The sequence below is a fragment of the Telmatherina bonti genome, assembly GCF_933228915.1.
Source record: "Telmatherina bonti genome assembly, chromosome: 14".
Taxonomy (NCBI): domain Eukaryota; kingdom Metazoa; phylum Chordata; class Actinopteri; order Atheriniformes; family Telmatherinidae; genus Telmatherina; species Telmatherina bonti.
The window spans coordinates 27,354,762-27,382,259 of record NC_136612.1 but is presented as its reverse complement, the minus strand read 5'-3'; the positions used below and the strand labels follow the sequence as shown (position 1 = coordinate 27,382,259).

General features: G+C 37.5%; 2 protein-coding genes across 2 annotated transcripts; one reads left to right on the top strand and one right to left on the bottom strand.

Moving 5' to 3' along the window:
• Window positions 1–9,487: 9,487 nt before the first annotated feature.
• On the bottom strand, window positions 9,488–18,700 carry arf2a (ARF GTPase 2a). Its single transcript, XM_079252804.1, has 5 exons — window positions 18,592–18,700; window positions 13,077–13,231; window positions 12,867–12,977; window positions 12,616–12,740; window positions 9,488–11,488 (listed from the first exon to the last, which is right to left on the bottom strand). The coding sequence occupies exons 2-5, from the start codon at window positions 13,219–13,221 to the stop codon at window positions 11,327–11,329; spliced, it is 543 nt and encodes a 180-aa protein (XP_079108930.1). The 5' UTR covers window positions 13,222–13,231; window positions 18,592–18,700; the 3' UTR covers window positions 9,488–11,326.
• A 2,739-nt stretch (window positions 18,701–21,439) lies between these two features.
• Window positions 21,440–25,955, top strand: wnt9b (wingless-type MMTV integration site family, member 9B; the record flags this gene model as incomplete). The annotated part of the gene is made up of 4 exons (XM_079252191.1): window positions 21,440–21,525; window positions 21,996–22,249; window positions 23,834–24,099; window positions 25,494–25,955. 4 exons carry the CDS (start codon window positions 21,440–21,442, stop codon window positions 25,953–25,955), a joined length of 1,068 nt encoding a protein of 355 aa, XP_079108317.1.
• Window positions 25,956–27,498: the final 1,543 nt, after the last annotated feature.

The following is a 27,498-nucleotide window of genomic DNA, read 5'->3' as shown; positions in this document are numbered from 1 at the left end:
AATGATCTAATGAAAATAATTAGATTCTGATATTTTTGTCTCACTGACCCTGCTGGACTGCTACACACTACATCAGGTATAATACCCATGTAATGCGGACCTTGTCCATCATTCTCAAGGCGGTACTTTGCCCCTGATGCTAAATATTACCTGGCTTGTGGATGAAGGCTTCCAATGTCAAGGACACTGAGTGCGTATCTCGGTGATGCTAATGGCTTTGACTAAACAGCAGTTCTGAAGAGCTGGGAATAAGAACAGGTTGTCCTTTGCTACAGCTGCTGAAAAGTGCTGATGAATTAAGAAGTTGAGAGGCTGGAGAGAGAAAGAGAGAGAGGGAAGGTCTCTTCAGTGATGAGAGGGATGAATAATATATGATCAGGCTGCTTGGGACTTACGCAGCACGCTGGGATGTCTACCACATCAAGCTGGATCACGGGAAAGAATGTATCAGCCTGTCGGGTGAAACTTGTCCACCTGAGCTGAAAACAGGTGGAGGAAATCCTGCGACGGAATAGATTGCATGTTAAAGTTACAGGAAGGGAGCTTGACAAGACTCTGCACATGATGCTTGTTGTTAGATAATCAAAAAACCATATCAGCTGTTAGTTTTTATGTTACAACACTATGCAGGTCGCCATGACCTGATGATAAACTAAATAGCCTACTAAGTAGCTGAATATGACTGATGCTTTCGTTGTTGCTGTATTAGTGAATTTATTCAGTCCGCTGGCAAATAATATGCCTAAGTACACATATAAATTAATTTCATGTTGTAAAACATGATTTGAATATTTACAGATGCACTGCAAACACAGTCATACAGAGTTTTCTGAAAAGGTTTCTCACACATCTACAGAGTGCATTTCACTGTATAACAGGAATACTGCTTTGATGAGAATTGTCCAAAAAAGCTAAGAGATTTCTGACTTGGATATTTAAGAAAAGATACAAAAAAAAATGCACTGAATGGTTTGCAGTCGGTATTTATAGGTAAAGCTGCTGCAGTTTCATGGGCATTGCAAGCTTAAGGGTTATATCCCACAATTCCACTGTTGACCCAAATGCATAAAGAAAATCTTCTCCACACGGGCAAATCATCTGAAAAAGCCTTAAAGTCTTGGATATTCTTATGTGGAATATTATAAATAAGATTTGTTTTTCTCTTCTTATTATAAATAAACATGCAGTAAGAGGTGAACTGTGTTCATGCCAGCTGTATATTAGTGCTGATGGTGTTGTTTCAAAGAGGCAACAAGAATGATTTAGCATCCCCTAAAACACAAAAATGAGAGCGTGTGACAAGCCAATGCTTGCCAGTAGTGAATATTCAGCGTGGGCATATGGGATCAGCAGCAGGGTGTTTGTCAAGGCAAGTGTGCCAAATCTACAGTTTATCATGGAGATGGGAGAAATTTCCAAGTGGCTTGCTGCTGTGGAGTTGGGCTTTGCACCAAATCTACATTTGTATATGGGATACCCACACCTAAATATGATGTATCCAAAATATCCACAGGAGTGATGATGGTTCACTTTACTTTTATCCCTGGTTCCCATAATTTCCATTCTGTGGCAGCGTACTCAACAGCCCATTTCATGTGAATAACAGCATGTTGACAGAAAACACCTCATACACCTCACACAGCATGTGCACTTGACAAGGAATATATATTCATGACAATTTTTCATTTTTATTACTCCTCATGTACTACGGCTTTGTGATTATATTTCATGGGCAGTTAGTAAACAAACAAAACTGCTGAGATGCATCATCAGCCAAAAGTAGTGGATGTAGCTTGCAGTGTGTAGGGTTAGTGGGTTTTATGTGTGTGTTTCAGAGCTTGTGTATTTTGCTTTAGCAGGGAGCAGCTCATGCAGAGGTGCAACATGCTGAGTAAGTAGCTGTGAGGTGTTGATGAGCATACTCTGCCACTATTTCCTAATAAAATGACATCTGCTGTTTTATTTTGGGATTTTTGGAACGGACCAAACTGCAGGGTGAGTTTTCAGGACACTCGGCCTACAATATGATTTTCGCTTTCAAATATAACCGTTTTGAAATTCATGTTCCTGGAAGAAATTCGTGGATGTCCCGAAGGAGGCAAAGGAGCCCAGTTTGCCCTGGTTGTCCTCCTTCCTCCACTCCATCTCGGCTGTGTGAGCTCATCGACCCAGAAACCCTTCAGCACAGTCTGTGGCCCAATAGATCTACCCTCGCTTCAATGGAGTCTGGCTATCTGAGGTTATGAAATGAGAGGTGGAGAGAAAGAAGATTTGGGGGGTTGTTAGTGACAATGTGACTCGGATGCAGGAAGACGACCTTAGCAGGCAGGGTGCTGAGCTGTTTTTGCTGCATATGAAAAATAGAAAAGGTAACTGCCAAAACAGATCCATCATGTAATCAATCCATGTGCAAACATATGCACACAAGTTGCATGTGTGTCATTGTAACCTTCAGTTCAGACAACCAGTCAAAGACAGTGCATGTGCAGTGCTACTACCAGCATCCTCTGGTTCCAAGGACAGCAGGTGTGAGGTAAGATGGAGGTGCAATATAAAAGTCCACAATAATGAATTTGACCTCTTTTCATCCCACATCAGCTTTTGATATACTGTGAACTAAGACCCCTGTAGTCCAAGGAAAAGCATTTATCATTTAAGCATTCGAAAATCTAAATAAATCCAGTGTTGTTGCTGCTATTTTACCTATTTAGAAGAAAAAAAAACTATCCCAATTGTCCCTGTGGGAATCAGTATGTACAATGTCCAGTGGAGATAATGAACCAGATTCACCAATGATGATCAACAGTGAAAACCTAAGTCTTAAAATAAAGAATCTGACAGCAGCTATTAAATATGTGGTCTAGGCCAGTTTTTATTCTCCTGAGAGACACCTCAGACCGCTGGGAAAAGTACTCTGGGATTATTATGTACAGTATGTAAGACCCAGGCACTAGCTGCCCATTGAAATGAGTAAATAGTGCAGCAAACCACCTGAGGCACAGAAGTCATGTTGCAGATAACTACAGCACTGGACAAACAAATCGAGTCTCTCCCAACCTCCTTATTTCTTTATATATAGGCAGGAAAACAAGACATTTAAAGCAATTTCATTGAAACCTGTGCCAACATAAATGGAGATAAAGTATGAACCCATCAAGCGAAAACAGTCTTTTAAAGTCAATATTGTGTCTGTGTATGTTTCATCAACACAGTCTTAACCCTCTTAGACAAGCTTTCTTGTCATTTCTTTAAATAGTCTTCAGGAATAATTTTCCTTGACTCATGAAAGACATTTCAAAGCTCATCTTTGGATGGTGGCTGCATTTTCTTCTGTTTTCTGTCAAGATGATCCCACACTGCCTCCATAATGTTGAGACTCAGCATCTGGGGAGGATTCATCCATGAAACCTGTTGCCACTCATTTCCAGTCCAGTCCCTGTGTAATTTGACATATCTTAGTGGTTTATCCCCATTTTACCAAAAGCCAAATGCATCAGGTCTTGTATCAGGTCTTTGCAGGATCTATTCCTCTATTTTTTAGCACATAACATAACAGATACTAATGTAATAATATAGATAGTTTTTAGGTATGGAACCTCTACCTTTGTCCTCCATTTGTCCTTTTTTTTTTCATTTTTGAAAGGGACACTGCACACAATACAAAGATAGATTTTTTTGGCTTAAAGTTGTTTTTTGGGAATCATTTTGTTCTGCAAAAATACCATTTTATTTTTGTCAAACTGTCTTTTTAAAGATGCAATTTAAGAAATAGGAACAAGCTTCACAATTCTACAAGCCTGTAGTTACAATACTGGTTTCTTCTTTCAGTTTATGCCTTTTTATACCTCAATCATGCAGCTAAATGTCTAAAAATAAAAAATAAAAACTTTGAAAGACCTTTAGAAAGCTGTTGCCTGTGAAATATTACAATACTTCCTTCTCAAGCAAAGCTGCTTTGAAGAATAATATTAAGAATTGAGAGGCAGAAAACACTTTTGCAAGGTGCTCCCTGTCTACAAAAACCATAACACAAACAGAGCAAATTATTCCTGTACGTCAGACACCCTCAGATCCCAGAGGCTAAATACCATTTTTGAAAGTGTGCAAACAGGCAGCCGAAAGAAAAAAGGGACTAAATGATGGTGGAAAACTCTTAAAATTTAGGGCAAACATGTGGCATAGGACAGTATGTGTTTCAGCTGACAGAGGTTAATATATATACATACATATATACATATATATATATACACATACATATATATATATATATATATATATATATATATATATATATATAATAATCCAGGCACAGTTTTGTACTTAAATTGTGCTTAAATTGTGTGTGTGTGTGTGTGTGTGTGTGTGTGTGTGTGTGTGTGTGTGTGTGTTTGGTTATTGTTGCATCATTGATATAGAGAAAAGAAGATATTTGTTTGCTGTAGGAAGGATACATTTCAAAGGATTTCTATATCTTTCCAATCATCCCACATAAAAATAAACTTCAAAGCCAAAGTGTAATTTTTTTTAACTCCGACTTTACTTATTTCTACAGCACCTCTCCAACTGATTTGAAGATCAAAGTGTTTCACACACTGCAAAAACTCCGTTTTAAAAAACAATAAAAAAAATATATACAAAAATTGGGTAAATGTTACTTAAAATAAGATAAATTATCTGCCAAAAGAACAAGAAAATTTGGCTTGTCAAGATTTCCCAAAACAAGTAAAAAATACTCAAAAACAAGATAAATTATCTGGTATAAAAACTAAAAATTCTCTTACTTTAAAAAAAAAATAAGCATATGTGTACTCAATTTAAGATTTTTAATCTTACTTAGATTTCAGTTTTTGCAGTGCAGAACAGAAATGACAACAATGAAGAAAGAAAACAAAAATATGTGCAGTCAAGCATAAATACACACATACAATATCACATTGATTACATATAAGAATTAAGATAAACAGTTATTCATTAGGTTTATTCCTGTTATTACTTGTAAACATAGCTTTGTTTGCAAACAAAATATTTCACCTGCTAACTAGCAACAAACATGAACAGCACATGCTAGCACAACCAGGAACTTACCTTTGGGGGTAAATGCTCCTTTTGGTTTAAAGTTGTATGTTAAACTTCCAGTTGGTGGACATTAATGGGGAACAGAGCATGTAAACGTGCACAACTTGAATACCTGCTTCAGGTGCGTTAGATATAAATTGCGGTGTGTCCCGAATATGGGTTATGGGGCGGTGCTGCAGTTCTCCGTTGTTGTTTTTTTATGTTGGACACTTTTGTAGATTGCGTAACTAAAGCTAAACGTTTGTATAAATTGTAATTCAGTACCTACTTGTCCTGTAAGTTATATGTGATCAGACATAAATATTGTAGCTTTATCTAAAAATATAAAACTGTTGATTTATCAGACTTTTCATCATTGTTGCTATGAATAAACTTAAGCCTTTGAAAGCTGTTTCATCAAAAACATATGAAAGATTACACCATGTTAAAGATTAAAGCAGTAGATCCAACAGATTTACTCAGTTTTCATTTTATTTTACTTATTTATTTATTTTACTTGAGTTTGTTTCTTATAAATCTGAGATTTAAAAAAAAACTAAACTGTAATACTTGATGGCACAAGCAAAGATTTTATCAAAGTAAAGGGAAAAAAAACTTCAAGTACCCTTTATGGACCATTTGTTTGCATTTTTCTCTCTTTACTGGCAGAAGGAGTAAATGTTTTTATGGCATCTCCCCACTGTTTAAGTTCTAAAACATGAAAATGATTTTTTTTTTTTTTTTTTTTTAAACAACCTAATATTTAAGTACAGAATTAAAGAATATGCTGAAGTTGTCTAATGGTTTATGTCGTGCTGGATCCTCACAAGTCCATCTGTATGATGCTGGGGCAGGCATTCTGGGTCTCAGTGTGGGTCTACTGCTGATGAAGCAGACAAGTCATGTGTTTCCATGGTGATGTGAAAGGCTAGACATGACCAGTCTTTTAGAAAGGTGTAGTCAGTGGTGAACTCTTTGCTGTATGTGTGTGGGTTGGACAGTCAGGATTTAAAATACGGGCAGAACTGCTCGCACACTGCTGTGCACCTTCTGTGACTGTGCCACAAAAGTCACCAATTATATTACACACAATGCATCAATGAATGCATTAACATGATACAATCATTTTCCCTTTTTTTTTTTTTAAAAAAAAAATTTTAGTATTGTTTATTTCCAAGGTAATAAAACAAAAAAACACAATCTTATCTTATTTCGGACAGACCATAATATAGAAAAACATGAGTTTCAACCCAAATTCCAAATAGTTGGGACACCTTGTGAATAACAATTTGCGATGATTTAACACATCTCATAAGCCATACTTTATTCGAAATGGAACATAAAAACATATCAGATGTGTCACATTTTAGCATTTCATTGAAAATCTTGAAATTGGTGGCAGCAACACATCTCAGAAAGTTGAAACACAGTGATGTTTACATCATGATACATCAAATATTTTCTTTTTGAAATGTCTGGAGGTCTTCCCTGAAAGACGTGGTCCCTGGATGGGGGCTTGTTACTTTAAAACCTTTGCCAAAGGCAACCCCATACCGAGAGAGATGCAAACTCCTGAAGTGTCTCCTGATCTTTAGTCCACACAACACTAAGTCTATCATTTTCCAAAAATCATTTCAAACTTTGATTCATCTGACCACAGATTAGCGGTTTTCCTTTTTGCCTCAGACCACTGAAATGAACTTTCATCCAGAGAAAATTTCTAAATTTCTTATCTAGATTCTTCTACTTTGCATGACAGAGTTTTAACTTCATTTATGGATTGTATGGTGAACTGTGTTCACAGTCACTTTTGGAAGTGTGTCTGAGCCTACGCAGTGAATTCAGTAGAGTCATGTCTGTTTTTAATGTGGTTCCACACAAGAGCCCAAAGATCACACACATCCAGTTTTGACCTTTGGCTTTTTCCTGTGCACCCAGGGATTCCTCCTCATTCTGTTAAACTTTTGATGATATCATACACTAAAGATGAGGGGTCACCAGCTCTGGACCTCAAGGGTCCTCCAGGTTTTGTTATTGTGTGAACATAGTGATGATATTGCAAGCAACCCAAAAAGTCTTTAACTAGAGAAAGAGTTGGAAAAGAATACCATTTTTAAGCATCTACACTTTAATGCTTTATCTTTAATGTCAAAGCATACACCTGTGAGTAAACTTTTTTTTTTTTTTTTGCCCTTCACAATTGATTTTAACCATCTCTTGACTGAGCTTGATCAATGAAAAATAATGGTGCACTGCAGCTCTCCGCTGGGATGGAGGTCATTTCTGGAAGAAGCATATTGATCCTTTATGCCAGTGAAAAGACTATTACAAGCAACTGAATGCACATGATTGCATGTAAAAAGTCCTTGATTAAAGGTACAAAAACAGCTAAATGTGCTGGAAATACTGGAGCTGCAAAAAAACATAACTTGTGACTTCAGGATGCTGGTGATGATGAATGATTCCTTAAACAGCATTTCATTTTCCCCTGTCAGGGAAGAGATGTTTATTACTTGATCAGTGGTTTAATCCTGCAGTTCCTCACTGAGAACTGAAACTCCCCCGAAGGGTCAGAAGATCAATCTGGGAGGATTTAGGATAATAAATGACGCAGTAAAGCAGAAAAGATGCAAATGAGCCACACAAATCCAACAGCACTCTGCTATCTTCTTTTCTTTTTTTTTTTTTAAAAAAAACCACACACACACTGAGTATAAGCTCATCTTTGGTGCTGGACTAAAGTAAACTGGTTACATTCCTCTGCAGGAGGTCAGAGAGACACTAAAGGATATTGAAAATGTCACACTGGGATGATTGAAGGTTTAATATGCTGTGAAACTTAAGAGTGTGATGTCACACTTCGAAGTGAGATGAAACCACACAGAGCACCTCCTAAAGGTCAACAGCAACACCGTGTGTGGGTAAAGTGTGACGGTACATATTTTATTCAAATAATTTCAGATCATTTCAGCTTTATCTGATCTTTGCAGGATGGCAGACAGCGAGAGACATGATGTCAGGAGAAATGGGAGATATCGTGTTGGACCGGTCGAATTGCTTCCAGATGAATCAGGATGATAGAAGATAATGACCTCAGATGAGCTTCAATAAAGCTGGATGTTTAAAATAAAAAACAGCCGATTAAGCCATCAATTCATGTTGTACTTTCAGTGTAGAAGGCAGCAGCTGCTCATGAAAGGTGTGACATAATGTCTTTACATGGATGAGATCACAAACTACCCTTTGCTCAATTAAAGAGCCTTAGTGAACCAAAAGTATATCATCTCCCTCCCAGACTGTACTCTGGAAGCACAAAGAAAACCTCTAACACTGTCTGGTCTCTTGCTCTCCTTTTAACGTGTCTTTTCAGCTGCTCTCTATAAATACATAAGGTGCTGTTTCCAAGGTAACAATTCTATGGAGAATTGGCCACCTGAATTTCAGATGGAGCGTAAAAGAAGGCTGAAAAGTGGTGTGCAGGAATTGGTTCTCGTCCTGGCATGTTCCCATAGCAGAGCACGGTCTTCATTAACATTTGACAAGCCAGCATGCAACAGCTGGGCAGACCTAAATATGATGCCCCTTGCAAAGAGGATGTTTTATATCTCTGGCGACACACCATGTCCAACCTAATGGTGCAATTGTTATGGTAATTAACATTTTAAATGAACAACTTTATTTAATAACAAGATTTAATTGCTGTCCTCCAGAGATCATCATATCGACATGACATTCAGGTTAGCATCTTAACTGTTTCCTAGAATACCTTAGTATTTATGTATTATATGATGGTAGAATAATGATTGATATTAGTATATGACTGCCCTCTAGTGGTAATGATATTGAACTGCAACGACTTTTAATTTTAAAAGTTGTTTTGATTGCAAATTCTAACAAGTTATTAATGTGAATATTACTATTGACAAGTAACATAAGTTAGTACAACAATCAAGTTGTTTAAATGGTGTTTTAGGGGGAAATTATGGGCACCTATAGGAGTAAAAATAAGTTCCAAGATGATATTTGCTTCCTAAACCAGTTGAGGGACAGGTAACACCGCTGGTGTTAGACTCAAATTTGCACGTATTTCTGAGTAAGAGGCATCTGACAGCAATCTAATAATATCAAAATATATTAAAATCTGAATTCTGTTGGGAGCGCTGATGATATGGTGCCAGATTATTCCTTAATTATGTATTTTGTCTTAATTTTGGTCACAGTCATAATGGTCTAAGTTATCGAATGTCAGCAAACTGTGACATTTAAACAAACTCCTACAGCATTGACCCACAGTTCAAATTTCATTTAAATATGACATTTTCAGCCACAAATATTGAAGAATTTAACTATTTATAAAAGGAATAGAACAAATTATTCCAATAAGGAGGTCAGAAGGAAAAGTATTTCATAGAGATTCTCTTTAATATAGTGCATTTATCAGATGTTACAGAATGAGTTTAAAAAGGCATAAAAAAAAATACATTTAAACACAGAATGTCATTTGTACAGAAATGATCTTGAAAATTAAAGCTTCACATCTGAACAAAGGGTAGAAGATGAGTTTTAACATGTTCATTTATCCATTTTTAAATTATTTGTATTTTTTTGTCGTTACTTTTCTAACTGGATACTGTAACAAAGGAAACCGGGTGGCCATTTCATTACAACTATCAAACAAAACACCTAAATGTCCAGTTTTATGAAAGGAAATGGGAACATGAAGCTCCCTGTTGAGGTCAGTGTCCTTCTCACTCACATAGAGCTGTGGACTCTTTAAGATGTTTTTGTTTTCATTTTATTATCATCATTATTATTATTATTGCAGCGACCTGTGAGATCAATGGTTGTGAAGAAAACTATTCTGGCTGAAATGGAAAAACACTTGTACATTTCAACTGTCTGCTGGTGTTAGCAATGAGAAGTGTTATTGTGTGTGTGGGTTCAGTGCAATAGCTGAGATGAATGGCAATCTTCACACAAGCCTGTGTTGTGCAAGCTGATGGGGTTGTGAAAATCGCATTAATAGATGTAAATCATAAACAGGGGAAGCGTCCCGGCCTGAAGCAATGGAGGCTAAAATGGTGAGTAACTGTTAACACGGTCAAGTGACACACTTCTGATTCAACATGTACCATCTATCACAGAACTGGAAAAAAGGCAAACTGATGACACAGAGCGTGTCGGCTAAATCTGAACGGATGACAATCAGCCCGATCTGAAGCAAACCAATTGATCCCAAGAGCATTTCACTCATTAAGAAAAGAAACAGTACGGCTCGCCTGGCAGCTCATACTGGAGTAAACCAGGTCATGCAAAGATCAACAATATAAAAATAAAAAAAGAAATGAAAAACCTTTAATAAAAACAGACCCTAGCCAAAGGAATTACTCAGGAGAATAAAAAACATCTACCAGTAAATAAAGAACCAGAGTGGGATCAACTCTTAACACACAAAAGAAAAAAAAAAAGGCCTCATCACTGCAATGAATGGCGTGTAGCTGAAACCCACAAAGGCCCAGAGGATACACACAACCACAAACCATGCAGTAGTTACACTCCTCCACATTTGTAAACATGCCCTGCAACATTTATTGCCTTTTTCAAAACCTGCCTCAGCTGATCTTTTCATCCTGTACATGGACAAAAGCAAAAAAAATTAAGACTTGATGGAAAAAAAGACAAAGCTGTATCTGTTATCTTACAGAGGTGGAGCTGAACAAAGATCAACATCGACAGAACATGGAGCCAAATGGTTACATTCTGCTCACTGAGGACCTGCAGCGTATGGACTTAAAGTCAGAAACCTGCTTTCTGAGCCTAAAAAGATAAACTTAATTTTTTTATGTCAAATGCTGCATGCTGCCTATCAGTAGGTTGAATAAACACTTATAAGACTTTAAGGTCATTAGTAAATGTTAAAACTGAAAAGTTGTCATTTGGTTTCTCTTTTAAACATTCTTTGCAGATGATACAGAGCACTCAGCATCTTGCGCTGCTTTTTGCTTTGTGGGAAACCAGCGTCTCTGGATGGAGTAGCAATGAGGGAATGAGGTGACAGAGGCACAGCAGGACTCCTACATAAAAACATTCAATCATTCAAAAATGTTTATCCAAACACACACATACAGTACATAGAAGCAGGGGGAGCACTGGCCGAAGCTCCAACAATTCAGAGGAAACAGAAAAAAGGAGAAGAGAGTGAGGCCAGGGCCAGTGCAGTCTCCCAAAAACACTGCAGACAGCTGACAGATGGAGAGGAGGAAAAGGTGGATCATTTCGCATTCTTCAGCTGGCTTGAAAGCCAGTCCAGACCCTCATAAAGCCCATCTCCACTGGTAGCGCACGTAGCCTGGATATACCAGTTTCGATGACGCAGCGAGTGAAGGCTCAGCTTGTCTGTGATCTCAGCTGCATTCATGGCGTTGGGAAGGTCCTAGAAGAGCAGAGAACCAAAATTACTTCAGGGAGAAGGGGAGAGAACAGCTTGCTGGGACCAGCACACGCCCTTATTTATTTTACAGAACTTTAAACTAAAAGGCGAACAGAATGACTGAGGACTTATGAGGCCAAACGTAGCAGAGTCTGTTACAAAACAAAGATACTTTTCTGATTCGGCCTGTCATACACAAGAAAGGGAAGATTAACAGCATTTAATACAATTCTTTCAAAAACTGGAAGATTTGCAAATACTGATTACACATCAGCATGTGGATATAAATAACTGGGGCTTTAGGTTCGAAACGTCACAGCCTGCAACAGGAAATGCTCCGACGTCACATACACAACCTGTGTTTACACTCAGAATCAACTTGGATGCACTTGTGCAGTAAGGTTTAGAAAGCTTTAAAAAAAAAAAAAAAAAAAAAGAAAGAAATTATGTGGACTGAAGTATTATTTCTAGACAGAGAGAGGAGGTTATACGGTTTTAGAAAAACCCAGCTACATGTGTCCATGGCCTTAGACCACATGTGACCAGCTGAATGCGGAACATGTGACCCATGCTGTGAGATGTGTGATGCCAACGAGAGCTGGGACAAGAGACCCACAGATTTAAGTTCATTCATAAGAACACTGAGCACATTTTAGCTCTAAGAGTCGCCAGAGGGTGTTTCTAATACTACATAAAAAAATACAACATGGAATCAAGTCAGTTTTGTTGCTAATCTTACACATTATGTAAGTGTCTCATCACAACAAAAGGCCTAACCCTCTATGTTGATTTTTTTATTGAACGAGGCTGTAATAAATATTCAAATTGGCATTTAAAGAGTTAAACATCCTAAATATGATTACCTCTTGGTGCTACGGGGCAGAACAAGAGTTGATGTTATTGCAGTTTTCGTGTGTGGACACTTTTGGCCACTAAGGTCATCAGTAGGCATTATATTTGAGGGGGTCCAAAGCAGTTCTGATGTACTTCTATTTTTTTTTTTTATTAGAAATAAAAGAGAGAATACTCTAAAATAAAATCTTCAACTTAAACAATTTCAATATGATGATTATTATTTTGACCATACTTGTCAATGAGCACATATGCTACTGTTAAAGACATGAATTCACCTGTTTATTAGCAAACACAAGCAGCACGGCATCCCTCAGCTCATCCTCTGCCAGCATTCGCATCAGCTCCTCCTTCGCCTCTCCCACTCGCTCCCTGTCATTACTGTCCACTACAAATATAAGGCCTGAAAAATAAAATGAAATCAAAGTTTGTATGAACTTCAAATGTTAAAAAAAATTAAAAAAAATTAAAAATCACCTAATAGAGGACTAATGCTATGATGACAAATTGGAAACGTCCTGCTTCTCACCTTGTGTGTTTTGGAAATAATGCCTCCACAGTGGCCTGATCTTGTCCTGACCACCGACATCCCAAACTGTAAAACTGATGTTCTTAAACTCTACTGTCTCAACATTAAAACCTGCAGACAAACCAGGAATATTAATAGTTTTAATCTATGCCAAGAGATCAGTTAAAGCAGGTTTTAGAAGTATGAAATGTGATACAGGCGGAGTCTCACCTATGGTAGGGATTGTGGTAACAATTTCTCCCAGTTTGAGCTTGTACAAGATGGTGGTCTTTCCTGCGGCATCCAGTCCAACCATCAGGATCCTCATCTCTTTTTTACCAAGCAGTCCTTTGAAGAGGCCTAGAAAATTCCCCATCTTGTCACACCTGCAGAGGAATACACAGTACTGCAGTCACTTCTGATAGTATGTACCTGAACTATAACCTGAAGATAACATCTGCAGCAATGCTGTAATCTTCAGTGCTAAATACGCTCTGCCGCGAAAGATCTAATACAAGGAAGTTAAAAACACAAACTCATTTATTTCACCTTAACAAATGGCTCAAGAAGGCTGCTTAATGTTATTTCCTGTAATTATGTGGTGCATTTCAATGAACGTCAAAAGAAGTGTTACTTCCCATTTTCATCTCATCATATCAAAAAACACAACAAAAGCAACAAAAAGCAAATTAAATTGCTTTTAAAAGCATATCTGAGAAAACGTACTCCCAAGTTCAAGCAAGCAGAGCTGTTAAACTAATGATGGAAGCCAATAAATATAAAGCATCCTCAGCGTAAATGACTGAATAACACATCCTTCACCTCAATAAAAACCACCTTGAGGTTAGGGGCAGACAGAGAGGCGCTATAAAGACCTAATGCTACAATGAAAATCCGAAAACACAATTTAGCTGCTGTGGGAAAATTACAGCTGTAGATGGACTAAAAAAAGCACATTAAACAGTTCATCTTGAGACACTTCTTGAAATATAAACACAAACAACACTATCATGCTAGAAGGAACAGTGTTAAAGAACAATTTTATTTTTCATGAAGTACTTTTAAAAGTACTTCAGCTTATCCTGTCAGGCTTTTATTATCAAAGGGCCAACTACACCTCTTTCGCTCTTCAAACTAAAAAGCATTAACACAATGAAATCTGTCTACAGAACAAACACGGATGGCAGACTAAAGTTAAACGGCACAAAGTTGAGTGAGTGACGGCTCTAAATTTAACCATCATTACAATGTATGAGTGGCAGAAATTCCCTGAAGTGAGCAGTCAAGTTCATCTGCATAGTTCAAGAACTTGTGTAAACTCAAGACACCCTTTCCTACTTTGCTTTTCCTTTCCTGTTACCAGAATTCACAGGATAACATTTATTATTAAACAAAAATATGTCTCAAGTCAAAATCTGCCTTTATATGACTAAACATAACAAAACTAAAAATTAAAAAGAGAGAACAAAGAACTTGCGTTTTATACTGAAAATACACTCTATGCTGCCTGCATAGCTGTCCTCACCATTATCTGTAAATCTGACAATCAGCTTTATGAGTTATGTGAAAAATGCAGATCACAGTTTCCTTTTAGCTAATGGACACATAATGTCACATTGTGCTTGACTGTTCAGTACAAAAATGAGATCATTTAGATTATTTCTAAAGCTGAAAACATCATTTGGATTTTAACAAAAAAAAAACAAAAAAACAAAAAAAAAAAAACCCCACACCAGTAAGTTTTTAAACCATCTAAGCAGCAGTGAATTTGTTTTCTCCTGTGACCAATTACAAACTGCTCTTTAAACCCTTTATTAACCAGCTTCTGATTATATCATTTAAAGTTTCCATCCTAATGTTGGGGACCGCTTATAGGTCTCTTATCTGAGCCTGCTTTAAACTCAGTTGTGCGTTTTAGCGTGTGGGCAGGTAAACACTGCAGTTAATATCAAGACTAATAAGCAAGAGAATAAACTCCTTTAGAGCTGTCACTAGAAGTCAGGTAGAACAGCCTAATGAGTGCGTGAAGCTATGTGAAAGACAGACATCAAACTAATCAAAATAACTAGATACATTTTTGTTTATGAGCTAACAACAACTAAAAACAATCAATTCCAGTTAGACCGGCACAACTTATCGTTTGAGCATCATCATTGTATGTGTGTGCAATAGTCACATCGCTGGTCCTCCATTGCCGGTAAATCAACGCAATATGTTTATTTTGCAATCTACAACCTGCAGACGTGGATGGATGAGCCCATCCATCTTTATTTACGACTGCTCCAATGCAGACACAAAACATTTACTCAGGACCAAGCACATTAAAAGAAATAAATAACAGACAATAAGAATACGTCTCAAATACAGACAAAACCCATACTTGTAACATTAACAAAAAGAGATTCAGTTCAGTACATATGTGTGTGTGTATATTATACATCATATATATATATATATATATATATATATATATATATATAAAAAAGAGAAATATATAAAAAGAGAAATATATAAGAGAGGAGCAACAAACGGTTTAAACTGGAGGGACAGTGCTTACTTCTTTGAAAACTGCCTGACAGCAAGAAATGGCAGCAGATCCGATTCTTCCCAAAGTGCCTTCAGGCACAGAATTCAGCTGTAGGTCAGCAGCATTTTTGAAAGAGCCCAGAGGCCAAAACACAATCTCTGTAGTTAATTATGCATGAAAAATGGAGTGAAGTAGAACTTAGGTGCAAAAGAATGTTTAGTCCCACAGCTGTAGGCATGTAATGAATAAAATGTTAACCAATATCATAAACTGGATTAATTAATACTACCATCATCTGTGCACTTCCACTTCTGTAAAAGAATTGACATGAAAAACCTCCTTAATATTGACTTCCTTTTTGTGTAAATGGATTGCTTGATAAAAATAAAAATAAAAAAAATTTACAGTCGTTTCTGACCAGCAGCTGAGGTAAAACCTCGGGCTGTAACAATATGATTTTGTCTCGATTTGATTATATTCAGATTCTTTGGGCGCCAATTCAATTTAAATTGTGATTCTCATTATTCTTCGATATCACTGATTTTTGTTGATTAAAAACCAACCCCCAAAAAATGTACAAAACTTTTTTCTGCTCGTCATTTTTCTTGATTTCTAATAGAAAAAAACAAAACAGTAGCCAGACCATCATTCTGCTGCTATAATGCCCAAGAAAACAAGTAAGAAAATCAATAAAAACAATAAAAAAGACAATAACAAATTCCTGATAGATTTTTTTTATTTATAAAAAATCCAGATTTTTTTATTTTTCTGATTGATTATTCCACCCCTAGTAAAACCAGTGCAAACTCAACTGACAACAGCCAACCAACATTACAACAGTTTATAACACTTCACTGTCACAAGCTGTGAAAACATCAGATTGTCATGGACTTCACACATGCTAAGAATTAAACAGTACATTGTGAACATTTCAGATACCTGGTTTAGAAATAAGACTGTGTTGTGTTTTTAGACCGTCATGGTACAGGGTGCATTGGGTAAGGCTGTGTTGTACAATAGTGAGTAGTGTTAACAAAGCAAACACTTTCTTGATAAAGGCACACCATTCTAAATAGAAGATACTCAATAAGCAAATAAAAGAGCATATCCAGGTGTTTACATGGTCACAACTCTGCCATCTCTGTCACACATCATTTGCTATAGATATCTAAAATATGCCCTTAAGCAAGATCAAGACACCTGGGAGGACAGTAAAAAAATTAAAGCGGAAAATCATTTAAATAGAGCTTTGGAAAATTAAAAAACCTGTCCCAAAATGAAGTATGAGCTATGATTCTATGACGTAAAACTGTTAAACACAACATGGACACAACAAAAGGAACTGACTCATCTATTAAACACCCACAGATCACCATAATTAAGCTGGGAGCAGCTTCAGGCATGTTATACTTCAAGACAAAGAGAAATAAAAAGAACACAACAGGGACAAACAATAGCTCGCTGAAGTGCAAAGAAAGATGAATTGAGTTTGACACCTTAATAATACTCATTGCGTTTCAACAAGATAGTAAGTTCATGTCTTTTAATCCAATCTTTTTCAATTTTAAACATGAATTCGTTAGCAGTAATCTTTCAGGGACCAATATTTTTTTTTATAAATGTTAAAGTTCATACATTAAAAGCACAAACTTGGGGTTCTTTTGTAACAAAATCTGTGATTGTTTTGATGTGTGCGTGTGTGTGTGTGTGTGTGTGTGTGTGTGTGTGTGTGTGTGTGTGTGTGTGTGTGTGTGTGTGTGTCTGTGTGGTCAAGCAAACCACTAGCTACTATTTGGTCAGATTTCCAGTCCAACTTTTAAAAGGGACAACACTTCTCCAATACAAAACTGCTTTTTTTTGTTCTTCACATATAGTTGATTAAATGGGAATCTTTGAATCTTACAGCTTAAAAAATGACAAAATTATCCAACAGATTTTTTCTCAAAGGGTTATACAGATTGTTCTATAAATAAATGCATGTAGCCCGATTCAGCACACACATCTCCCCCGTAGAGCTTATAGGTTTTCATGACTTTTCAGAGCTGCTGCTGCTGGCAGAATGCTGTGAAAGACTGCAGAGTGGGGAGTGCAGACATCTGCATTATAGCTGGAGTGGTGCATTTTATGAGAACTATGAACAAGAAGAGGAGGATGAGGGTGGACGACACAGATATCGCAAAAAATACTACATATTGAATCCGATAGCTCCTGCTTCCATGCAACCCTTCATTGGACTAAGCGGTTAGGATAATTAATGAATGAATCTGATAGCAGCCATTCCAACAATTAATGGGGCCCTCATTTGTGATACTGATAAAAGAGCCAAATAACAATCATTACAAAAAATTTTAAGCAATTCTATTATGTATTCTATACAGATACACTACGTTATCCTTAAACTTTAGATGCAAATATTGTACTGTAAACTTTACAACAAATGAGTAACTCGCTACAGCTAAATTCCACATAAAGAACAATGCAGTATACTTTGCGCTTTAACAATATTCAACAAATGTTACATTGTCATAATCTTACGTAAAGGGCTTATTATTTACTGAAACACTATTAATAAACACTGAAACATTTCCCCCTTTTTCCGTTTAGCATTCATTCATTCATTCATTCATAATACCTTAAGTCTCGTCAGCTGACGCCCGTGCAACCAAATACTAGCCTTGCGTCCTCGGTGTAGCCTTTCATCATTTTATCCAGCATTTCAGTGCTATTCATACTCTTCACCTCATAAAAATCCACCTATAAGTAAGTCACTCGCTACAAATCCAAATGATACTAAGGTTTAACTCAGTGGGTAAGTTGGCAGAGAGAGGAGCTAACCAGTAAGGTTGGTGACAGCTCATGAAAGCTAGCCTGTTAGCTTTCCAGGACTCAACACTGGCTAACATTTTTTACGATTAAATAAGAGAAACTCCAACCCCACATAGAAGTACGTAGCTAATATAATAAAATAGGGTTTCTACTGCTACCCAAGATGGAAATAAAAAAATTAAATAAATCTAGGCTAGTTAAGTCATGAAGTTAAATGGCTACGGAAACAATAGAAGTACTTAGTATTTAGCTTCATGCTTATAAAATATAAACAGCCGCATTGTGGAAAACCACATCAAATTCCCAAGCTTGTTTTATTTTCCCAACGTGAATCTGAATTACATTACGTCCACGAAGCCCATATATATCTAATTTTCAGGCTGATAATGTTACCTTTGCTGACGTTTCTCGATGCTTCTTTGCTGGTCCCTTTTAACAATAAAATGGCGTTATGGCAACACCGGCCTGTTCTTCTTCGTCGTCGTCGTCATCCTCCTCCTCCTCCACCGCTCTATCTTCTTCCACCTCTTATTTTACCGGAGAGGTGCGTATCAAAACTATACGTTAGCGCCACCACGTGGTGTGGAGTAAGAAATAAAATTACAAACTTGGTTCAGAAAAAGTACACCTCTTGTGATTTGAAATCACAATAAAATGACAAATTAAATTAAAATAATTAAAGCTTGTATCAGTTAAAGGTTTCCGTGCAGATTTTATGTTTATAAAAGAAATTTAATGTCTTTAACCTCGATTTAAAATTGTTTACATTTTGTAAGAGTTTAATCTCACCACAAAATAAAATAGGCTATGATGAATAAAAATTATTAGTAAGAGAGGGATTTGGACCATTTATGAGAAAATAACCTTATGTTAAAAAAAAAAAGAAAGAAAAGAAAAAATCGTGCAAGTCTTGAACTCAATTCAATAGATATTTATATCTAAGAAACCAATCTCTTATTACAGTTCTTTAAAATATTTATTTTTTGCTAAACCACTTTGATGCTGACCCATATAACGCATAATAAGCACCTAACTTATAAATCAGTGATGTGTTTACACATAACAGTCCCTGAATTTAGCTGAATAAATATAAAATATTATTCTATCAGCCTGTCATAAAGATTCATTGTTTGTTCTCATGACTTTAGATGCATCAACAAAAACTACAAAATACAGTTCAGTAGACATAAAATTGTATATTTGCAACAAAATAATTCCCGACACAGCTACAAAGTTAATACATTTTCAGTGTGTCCTTAAAAATTCTGGGGTTACTGGGTATGTGGTGAGTAATATATAAAAAAAAAAAAAGATGGGTAATAAAACCTTAGAAACAAAATTTTATCAGTAAATCATGTCCTTTGGGAAAAGAAAAATGTAGCAAAGATGAATCAGATTTATCTGATCTTTCACTAAAGCCTCATCAAAATGTTATCTGTTGAAAGGTGACTATCAAGAAGCAATAAGATTAACTTGAGGGAGAAAAGGTTGAGCTATGGCAAGGTACAAAAGAAATGGACTGAAAATCAGTGGCAACAGGTCTAGTGAGTAAATGAATTCTTCTTAGATCCAGAACCCCACAATTACCAAAGTAAAGTGATGGATGTTGACAAGGAATTTAACAAAAGGCAGAAAAAAAAACTCAGTAATCCAAAATTACTATTACAGACCTCAAAAGAAAACTTGTATAAGAAGTTAAAGGCTGTGTTGCAGGATAGAGGTCAAACACCACATACTGTTATTGCCTCACGTGCTGTACGATTTCCATCATTTTTTCACACGTCGGTAAATCACTGCATTCATCTCTCGTTTTCCTCAAGTATATAAGGGGAGAAGGGGGGGAGGCGTCTTAACTGTGTTGTCATTGTTGTAAAGATAATTTAAAATTAAACACTTTCACTTGAAACAAGTTTTATACTGGTTTATTACCAAAATATATCATCATTGTGCCAACATGTTGGGCATTTCAAGTGAAGGCACATAAAAGTATGTTTACCGGTTAATTGTACATTTTCTTTGTGCATAAAGAAGAGATTTTGCAAACTAGGTGTCAATAAATTAGATGAGTGGGAGATTCAACAAGTACAGGAAACAAAGTTCCTTGGTGTAATAATTGAAAAGTTAAATTGGTAAACTCATATAATCATCTTAAACTAAAACTTTTTACAAGAATTGCAGTGCTTTATTTTATAATATATAGTCAGTATTTATTCTGCAAATAAGAACATTTGGGATCATTACTGGAAGCATTAGAGATTCATCAAATCCATTATTTGTGCTACATAAATTGTTGAAATTTCAGGAAATAGCAGACAATAACGTTCTAATGTTTACATCAATAAGATGATCTATAATTTACTTTTGGACACTTTCTAATGAAATGAATAAAGTGTGATGTAACATGATGCTCTTTCTACATTTGTGCTTATCTTCAGAATTATTCATTTAGTTTGCTCTCCACTAGATGGGGCTCCATCCATGACAGGGAGAGGATGGAGTTTGACTGGATGAATCTGCCTTATCCAGTGCTTTCATGTCATGTCATTAATACTTATTTGTGTATCATTCTTTTTATTTATCAACAATATTACTGAATCATACTTCTCATGATTATTTTCATGCCAGATGTTATTTTATTTTTAAATGTAGTCTAATAAAACGTGGTAAACTTTATTTAGCTTTCTTGGAGACGTTTCAGACACGTATTATTAAAAAACAAATAAATAAATAAATAAATAAATAAAACATCATGTCATCTTTATAAATAAATAAATAAAATACAAGTTTAGAAATTCTTTATACATTTAACGCGTTCAAGATTATTAGTGGAATAAACGGAAATTATTGGTGCCAAATTTCTTTAAATGGAACTGGCACCAGTTCCATTTAAAGGTTGCTTCCTTTGCATGTCATTATGGATGGAGGCGCGTTTGCGGCACTCAGGTGCATTCCAGGTTTCTATGTCACAGCAAATAAACTGCAGTGGTTTTTGCAGCTCCGCGCACAAGGGTGGGGCTGCAGTGGGAGGGAATATACAGTAACTATACTGACATAATCCAATGAGTGTGCAGCGGGATGCTGCTCCCTCCACCAAAGAGCCCTGCCTCACATGAGCCATGCGCATCGAGCTGGAAGTTCTGTGTGTGCATGTGGGGCCCCTTAAAGAGAAGCGCCGACCAGACGGCACAGACTTTCTCCACTGAAGAATCAGCGAAATGAGGAACAGCGCCAACCCGGCACCATGCGCTCCAGGCTCCCAAGGACCGCCTGCCTATTGCGAATCATTGCACTCTGCATCCTTCTCTCGCACACTGCAGCTTATTTTGGGTCAGACTTTTAACTTTTTTTTTTTTTTTTTACCCTGCAGCACATCAGTTTGTTGACTAACTTTGTCGTTTTTTCTCCTTAAGGAAAAGCTTCAGCTAAATTACGCACGCGTAAATGTGCGCAAATTGTTGAATTATATGCGTTTTAAATACATTTATTAAACAGTTGTTGAAATGTAATCAGGAGTTTTCATTTACACCTCAACCTTGTAAGCACTCTTATTATTGTCACGCATTTTATTAGATTTGTTTGTGTATTTCCTTTTTTTATATATATTTAACTATCAAATATTTTGTTGTTGTTTTGAAGTGATTTACAAAGTCCACGTTTGTAGTTGTACACAATGATCGATGTGTGGAAATGATAATGTAAGAGAATAAGAGAATAATTATTGATAAATATTACATTATTATAGGCAACGTTGTTCCAGATTTGACCATTTCTATTTTTGACCATTTCCACTCGTGTAGGCTGACAGGTCGGGAGCCCTTGGTGTTCTTACCAGGGCCGTTTTCCAATGACGCTCCAACAGGAAAGGCCCACCTGAAGCAGTGCGAGCAGATGAGTCTGACCAGGCGGCAGAAGAGATTGTGCCGCAGGGAGCCTGGTTTGGCCGAGACGCTGAGGGAGTCTGTGCGCCTCAGCCTGCTGGAGTGTCGCTATCAGTTTCGGAACGAGCGCTGGAACTGCAGTCTGGATGGCCGGGGAAGCCTCCTGAAAAGAGGTTAGCCATCTTCCTCAGCCTTTAATTTGAACCCACAGTGGTTTCACTGAACTTGACCACAGTGAGCAGGTACTGGGGTGTTGCTGGAAGCTGCTGTGATCTGCCGTATCCTAGATTTAACATTTATGTCTCTCAGTTTACCCCAAATGAGACGCTTGCGCTGTTAATATATATATATATATATATATATATATATATATATATATATATATATATATATATATATATATATATATATATATATAATAATTTTACATATATATATATGTAAAATTATTATTATTATTATTATTATTTCTTATCATAAAAAGATACATTTATTCTAAAATATGATTAGGCTATAAAGAAGTCTGTTCAAGTCTGTAGAAAAGACAAAGTAAAGAGGCTGTGATGTTTGTGGTTAATCTGCCTATAAAAGGAGTAATGTGGAAAACATATTTATGTAAAAAAAAACATAAAAAAACCAAACAAATTAACCACCAGCTGACCATTACATATGTCTTTAAAACTTTAATGTGTTTGTTTATATATTTCTAAGCTCACATGCAGGTAACGGTTTTTATTAATTTATTAACTATTCTTTCATTCAATGTTTCACATAAAACACTGCATGAAATACACATAGGATTATAAAAGGATGACTTATATTTCTATTAGCTGTTGGCTCTTTGTTGAAGATAAGACTTAATTGTATAAATGACATTGCAGCACAAATAAGTTCAAACTCTTCCAGCTACTGCAGCTGCAACTTTATTTGACTCGTGGGCTTGTTTTCATTAAGATGGAATGATGTTGTGGGTTTGTCACAGACACACTTCTAACATCTGTAAAACCAAAAACCAACTATTATGTGAAAACAGCACGCTCCTCTAATTCTATTTACTTTAAAAATTACTTGAATTTATTTTCATGAAAACTAGCCTTTGCATGGCTTGATGCAAAAAAAAAATTGATTAGATATACTTGGATCTCCATATTGGATATAGATCATAACCCCAAGCAGGTCTGCCAGGCATACAAAATGCTGTAGGATCATCCAGGCTTTATACATATGGATATCAGCGTGTGGGAGAACATGAACAGGTCAGCACAGAGGTAATGAGGGAGTAGAAAGCCAAGAAAATGTGGTGTGGTGGAGAACGCTCAAGCCCTGTGGTTATTTTTATCTCAGGAAAGTGCCCATTCCTAGAGGAAAAGGGTGGTGTGATTACCCACTTTCATCTGGGAAAATCCTTCCTAGTCAAAATAATAATTAATTGGATCAAAATATACCCTGGTGATGACTCTGGGTGAAGCAAATAACAGAGAACAACCACAAAGAAAGGTCAGAAGAGGAGTTTTATACAAGAAACCTTGCAGAATTGCAAGGGTTGTTGCAAACCATGACAACATAGTGCGCCATTTGTAAACATTTTGGCTCCCAGGCATTTTTATGTTAATTTTATTTAATTTCATCAGCATAAAAGGCCAACTATAAATTAGAATTTGCACTGAGATCCATTGTAACAGCTTTTTTTTTTTTTTTTTTAAACCTGCTGATTAAAGTTATTTCTCCCCTACTGATGACTTTTCCTTCCCTTCCAGCATTCAAAGAGACTGCCTTCCTGCTGGCAGTGTCCTCTGCAGCATTGACCCATGCGCTGGCCAAAGCGTGCAGCTCCGGACGAATGGAGAGGTGCACGTGTGACGACTCCCCAGGCATCCAGCATCGGGAAGCGTGGCAGTGGGGGGTCTGCGGCGACAACCTGAAATACAGCACCAAGTTTCTCAAGAAATTCCTGGGCCAGAAGAGGGTCAGCAAGGACCTGAGGGCTCAGATCGACACCCACAACATTAATGTGGGAATTCGGGTGAGTGCAGGAATCTGACGTTAAATGTTTTTCAGCCTCTCGATCGATTACCACGAAACTGAATTTTTATACAAAGGCAACAAAAACAACTTAAATAAGCCATAATTTGTTCAGTTAGCAGGGCTGCATAACTTTTACTCATATCATTTGCACTTCACAAACACAACAGTTCATCACAAGATGCAGAATATTTTCACGGTGGCATTCAGACAAACCCCCCCCCCCCCCCGTCTCCTGTTTGCTGCCATGTTCGGCCTGTGTTGCCAACATAGTAGCAGTGCGGCAAGGAGACACGTTGGCTGTTGGATCTTTGGAGCCAGGTGTTCTCAGGCATGATAAAGCTTGCTGTGCGGGCCAACAGAAAATTAAAGGTCTCATGTCGGAGGGAACGATTATAACCATGGCCTCTTTTTAATATACGAGCAAGCATTTTTTCCACTTACTGGATCACTGTGCTCTTCATAAATCCACCTAATGTTCATAACCACCACTCTGGAGCCCTGGAATAGCAAGCCCCAGGGTGCAGCTCCGGTGTCTCACACCTAGACGGGCCTGGTGGGCACGAAAAGGAAAAACACAACAGGAAGAACTCTATCTTATCTCATCTTCGTTCAGTTAAAGGTTTTACACCAATTTGGCTGAAAAGAAACCAGGAGTGGTGTTAAAAAAAATGAAGTGGTTAAGTTCCTCTCAGCTTGCAGTAATGGTCCTCTGAAGCCCCCCGAGGGGTTCATACCTGCACAGGGAGGAACTGAGCAGAACTTTTCAACCCAGTAGTCCCCTCTGGCTCTCTCCGTTTGACCTGTCTCTGGCCCCTGCCAAGACAGCAGCTCTCAGCCTGACTGATTGCACTCTCATCACTGACCATCAAGCTCAGTGAACTATTAACCTAACCAAGAGGCAACATCACAAACAGCAGCTATATAACTTGCTTTATTTTTTTCTTTGTTTTGTTTTTCCTAAACAGAAACTCTTATCAATGTTTTCCATGAGTCTGCATGCACTAGAAACTGGGTGGAGAGATTCTCCTGTCACCTCTGCCTCGGGCTTTGGGAAAAAAAAAAAAAAACAAGACAGAAGAGAGGCAGACAGAGCTAGTTTCAACACATTTACGGGTAAAATAGCAAGAGCTGTCCAAATGAGAAATGCACAGTGAATGAAATACGACAAGCTGAGCAGTGCCCCTCAATCCATTATGTCAAAAAATTTTGACTGAGGTGAGCTACAGGCACATATCTGCAGACCACCACCCCTAAGCTTCTACCCACCCTGCAGGAAGCTGTCTCACACTCGCCAGATAGACCCCACAGATAAGAAGCCAGGTAATGAATCACACTGAAAGATCTGACATTTCTTTTTTTCCCCTCCTTTTTGTTTTCCCTTTCCCATCTCAGGCGGTAAAGAGTGGACTGAAAACAACCTGCAAGTGTCATGGGGTCTCCGGCTCTTGCGCCGTACGGACTTGCTGGAAGCAGCTGTCGCCCTTTCACGACACCGGGCGGCTGCTGAAGTATCGGTACGACACTGCAGTGAGGGTGCAGAGCATCACCAACGTAGCCACTGGGGAGACTGAGCTCGCAGGCCCCCGTCGCCACGGCCAGAGCCTCCGCACCACCGACCTAGTCTACCTGGAGGACTCCCCCAGCTTCTGCAGGCCTTCCCGCTACTCGCCGGGGACGGGTGGCCGGTCATGCGCCAAAGACACCAGCTGTCAGAGCCTTTGCTGTGGACGGGGTTATAATACGGCCATGCGCCTCACCAGCCTGTCCTGCCACTGCCAGGTTCGCTGGTGCTGCCATGTGGAGTGTCAGACATGTGTGAGGGAGGAAGAGGTGTACACCTGCAAAAATGCATAAACAATGAAAAAAAAATGCATAAAGACAGTTTGGAAAGACTTGAAAAAGGAGAGAGAATGATGGATGAAACAGTGGAAAAAATGTGACAAAGATTGATCTTCAACAAGACTGAACTGTAACTCTTAAAGGCAACCCACTGAGGGATCCCACCTAAGTGGGTTTACAGATGTCTTTACTGACTTGCATGTTATTTTTGGAGGAATATATTAATGTAACATTATAAAATCGCTGTTAACTTGCTAATCACCACTTTGACATGCAACGGCTTACTGTAGGTAAGGATGTTGTTAAACTACCCTGCTTTTCTCTCGCTGGATGCACTGAAATCCCACTTTGTTGGGAAGGAGGGAAACAAGCTCTTAAAACATGACTGGAAAAAAACAAAACAAAACACAGCAGTGCGACTGAATAAGAGCTCTGACAGTGACGTTGTTTCATATTGTCCTCCTACATTTGACTATTTATTGTCCCAGTCTTTATGTCTGATGAACTGCTGCTTTGTACTTTAAATCTTCGAATCAAGTGTTGCCAGAACAGCTGAAATGGACTTCAGAGGAATCTATCTGTCTGTCTTTCTGACTGCTGTGTTGGTATTTTCTGCTGTGGAGAACTTTTAAAGTTTTTTTTCTGAGTGAAAGCACTTACGTTGCTCTTGCTACATATTAAACAAAGTGCATTGTTAATGTTAAGATCTAAATATATGCTTAGATAGAACCACTGGAAGCTTTGAGGAGCGGCCGGCACCACTGATATACATTACAAGTACATGCATTGGCAGGGTCATCGCGGAGAGAAAGAAGCCGGGTTTCGGTTGCTCTTATGGAAATGTCTATGGAAATCTCTACATGTTGAGTAATGTGTGCGGAGCAGAACAAAGGGAGAGGATAACAGTGAGGGAAACACTGAACAGACCAGCCCTCTTCTTCTGTTTCTGTTAATGGAACCCACACTTTTCTTTGTTGCTTTTTTTTTTTTTTGTCAAGTATAAAATTGCCCAACTGAATAGTTTGGTCTTCATAGTTTAAATTAGCCACATTTTTGTTCTCTGTGCCTTTGAAGCGGGTCATTCATGCTCCCTATTTTCCCTAATTGCTAATCAAAGGAAATCACCATGTTTTACTCCCCTTTTATCCAACTTTTATGTCCACGTGTGCAGGTCGAAAGTGCATGCAGACCCCAAAACATCTGTTTTGTTCTGAGCAGTAAATGTTGTATTTGAGTGAACTGTATGTGACATGAATATAACTCAACATCGGGGCTACAGGCATCTAACAAAGTGGAATAAAAGTTTCTACCTCACATTAACTTTTGGCAAATATCAGTAAGATTTATGAGCTGAGCAGAGTCATCCTCTCTGTAGATACATGTCTTCCCCTCTGCGTTTGTTCGAAATGTCATATTTTAGATGTCTATACAGGTTGACTGAATGTGGTAAAAGTTCAAATCATTATTCAAAAGCAAATGGTTTGTTTTTTGTTTTTTTTAAAAATCTTGTTGCATCACATTTTTATTTAAAACAAATAAGGTGAATAAAAATAGACAA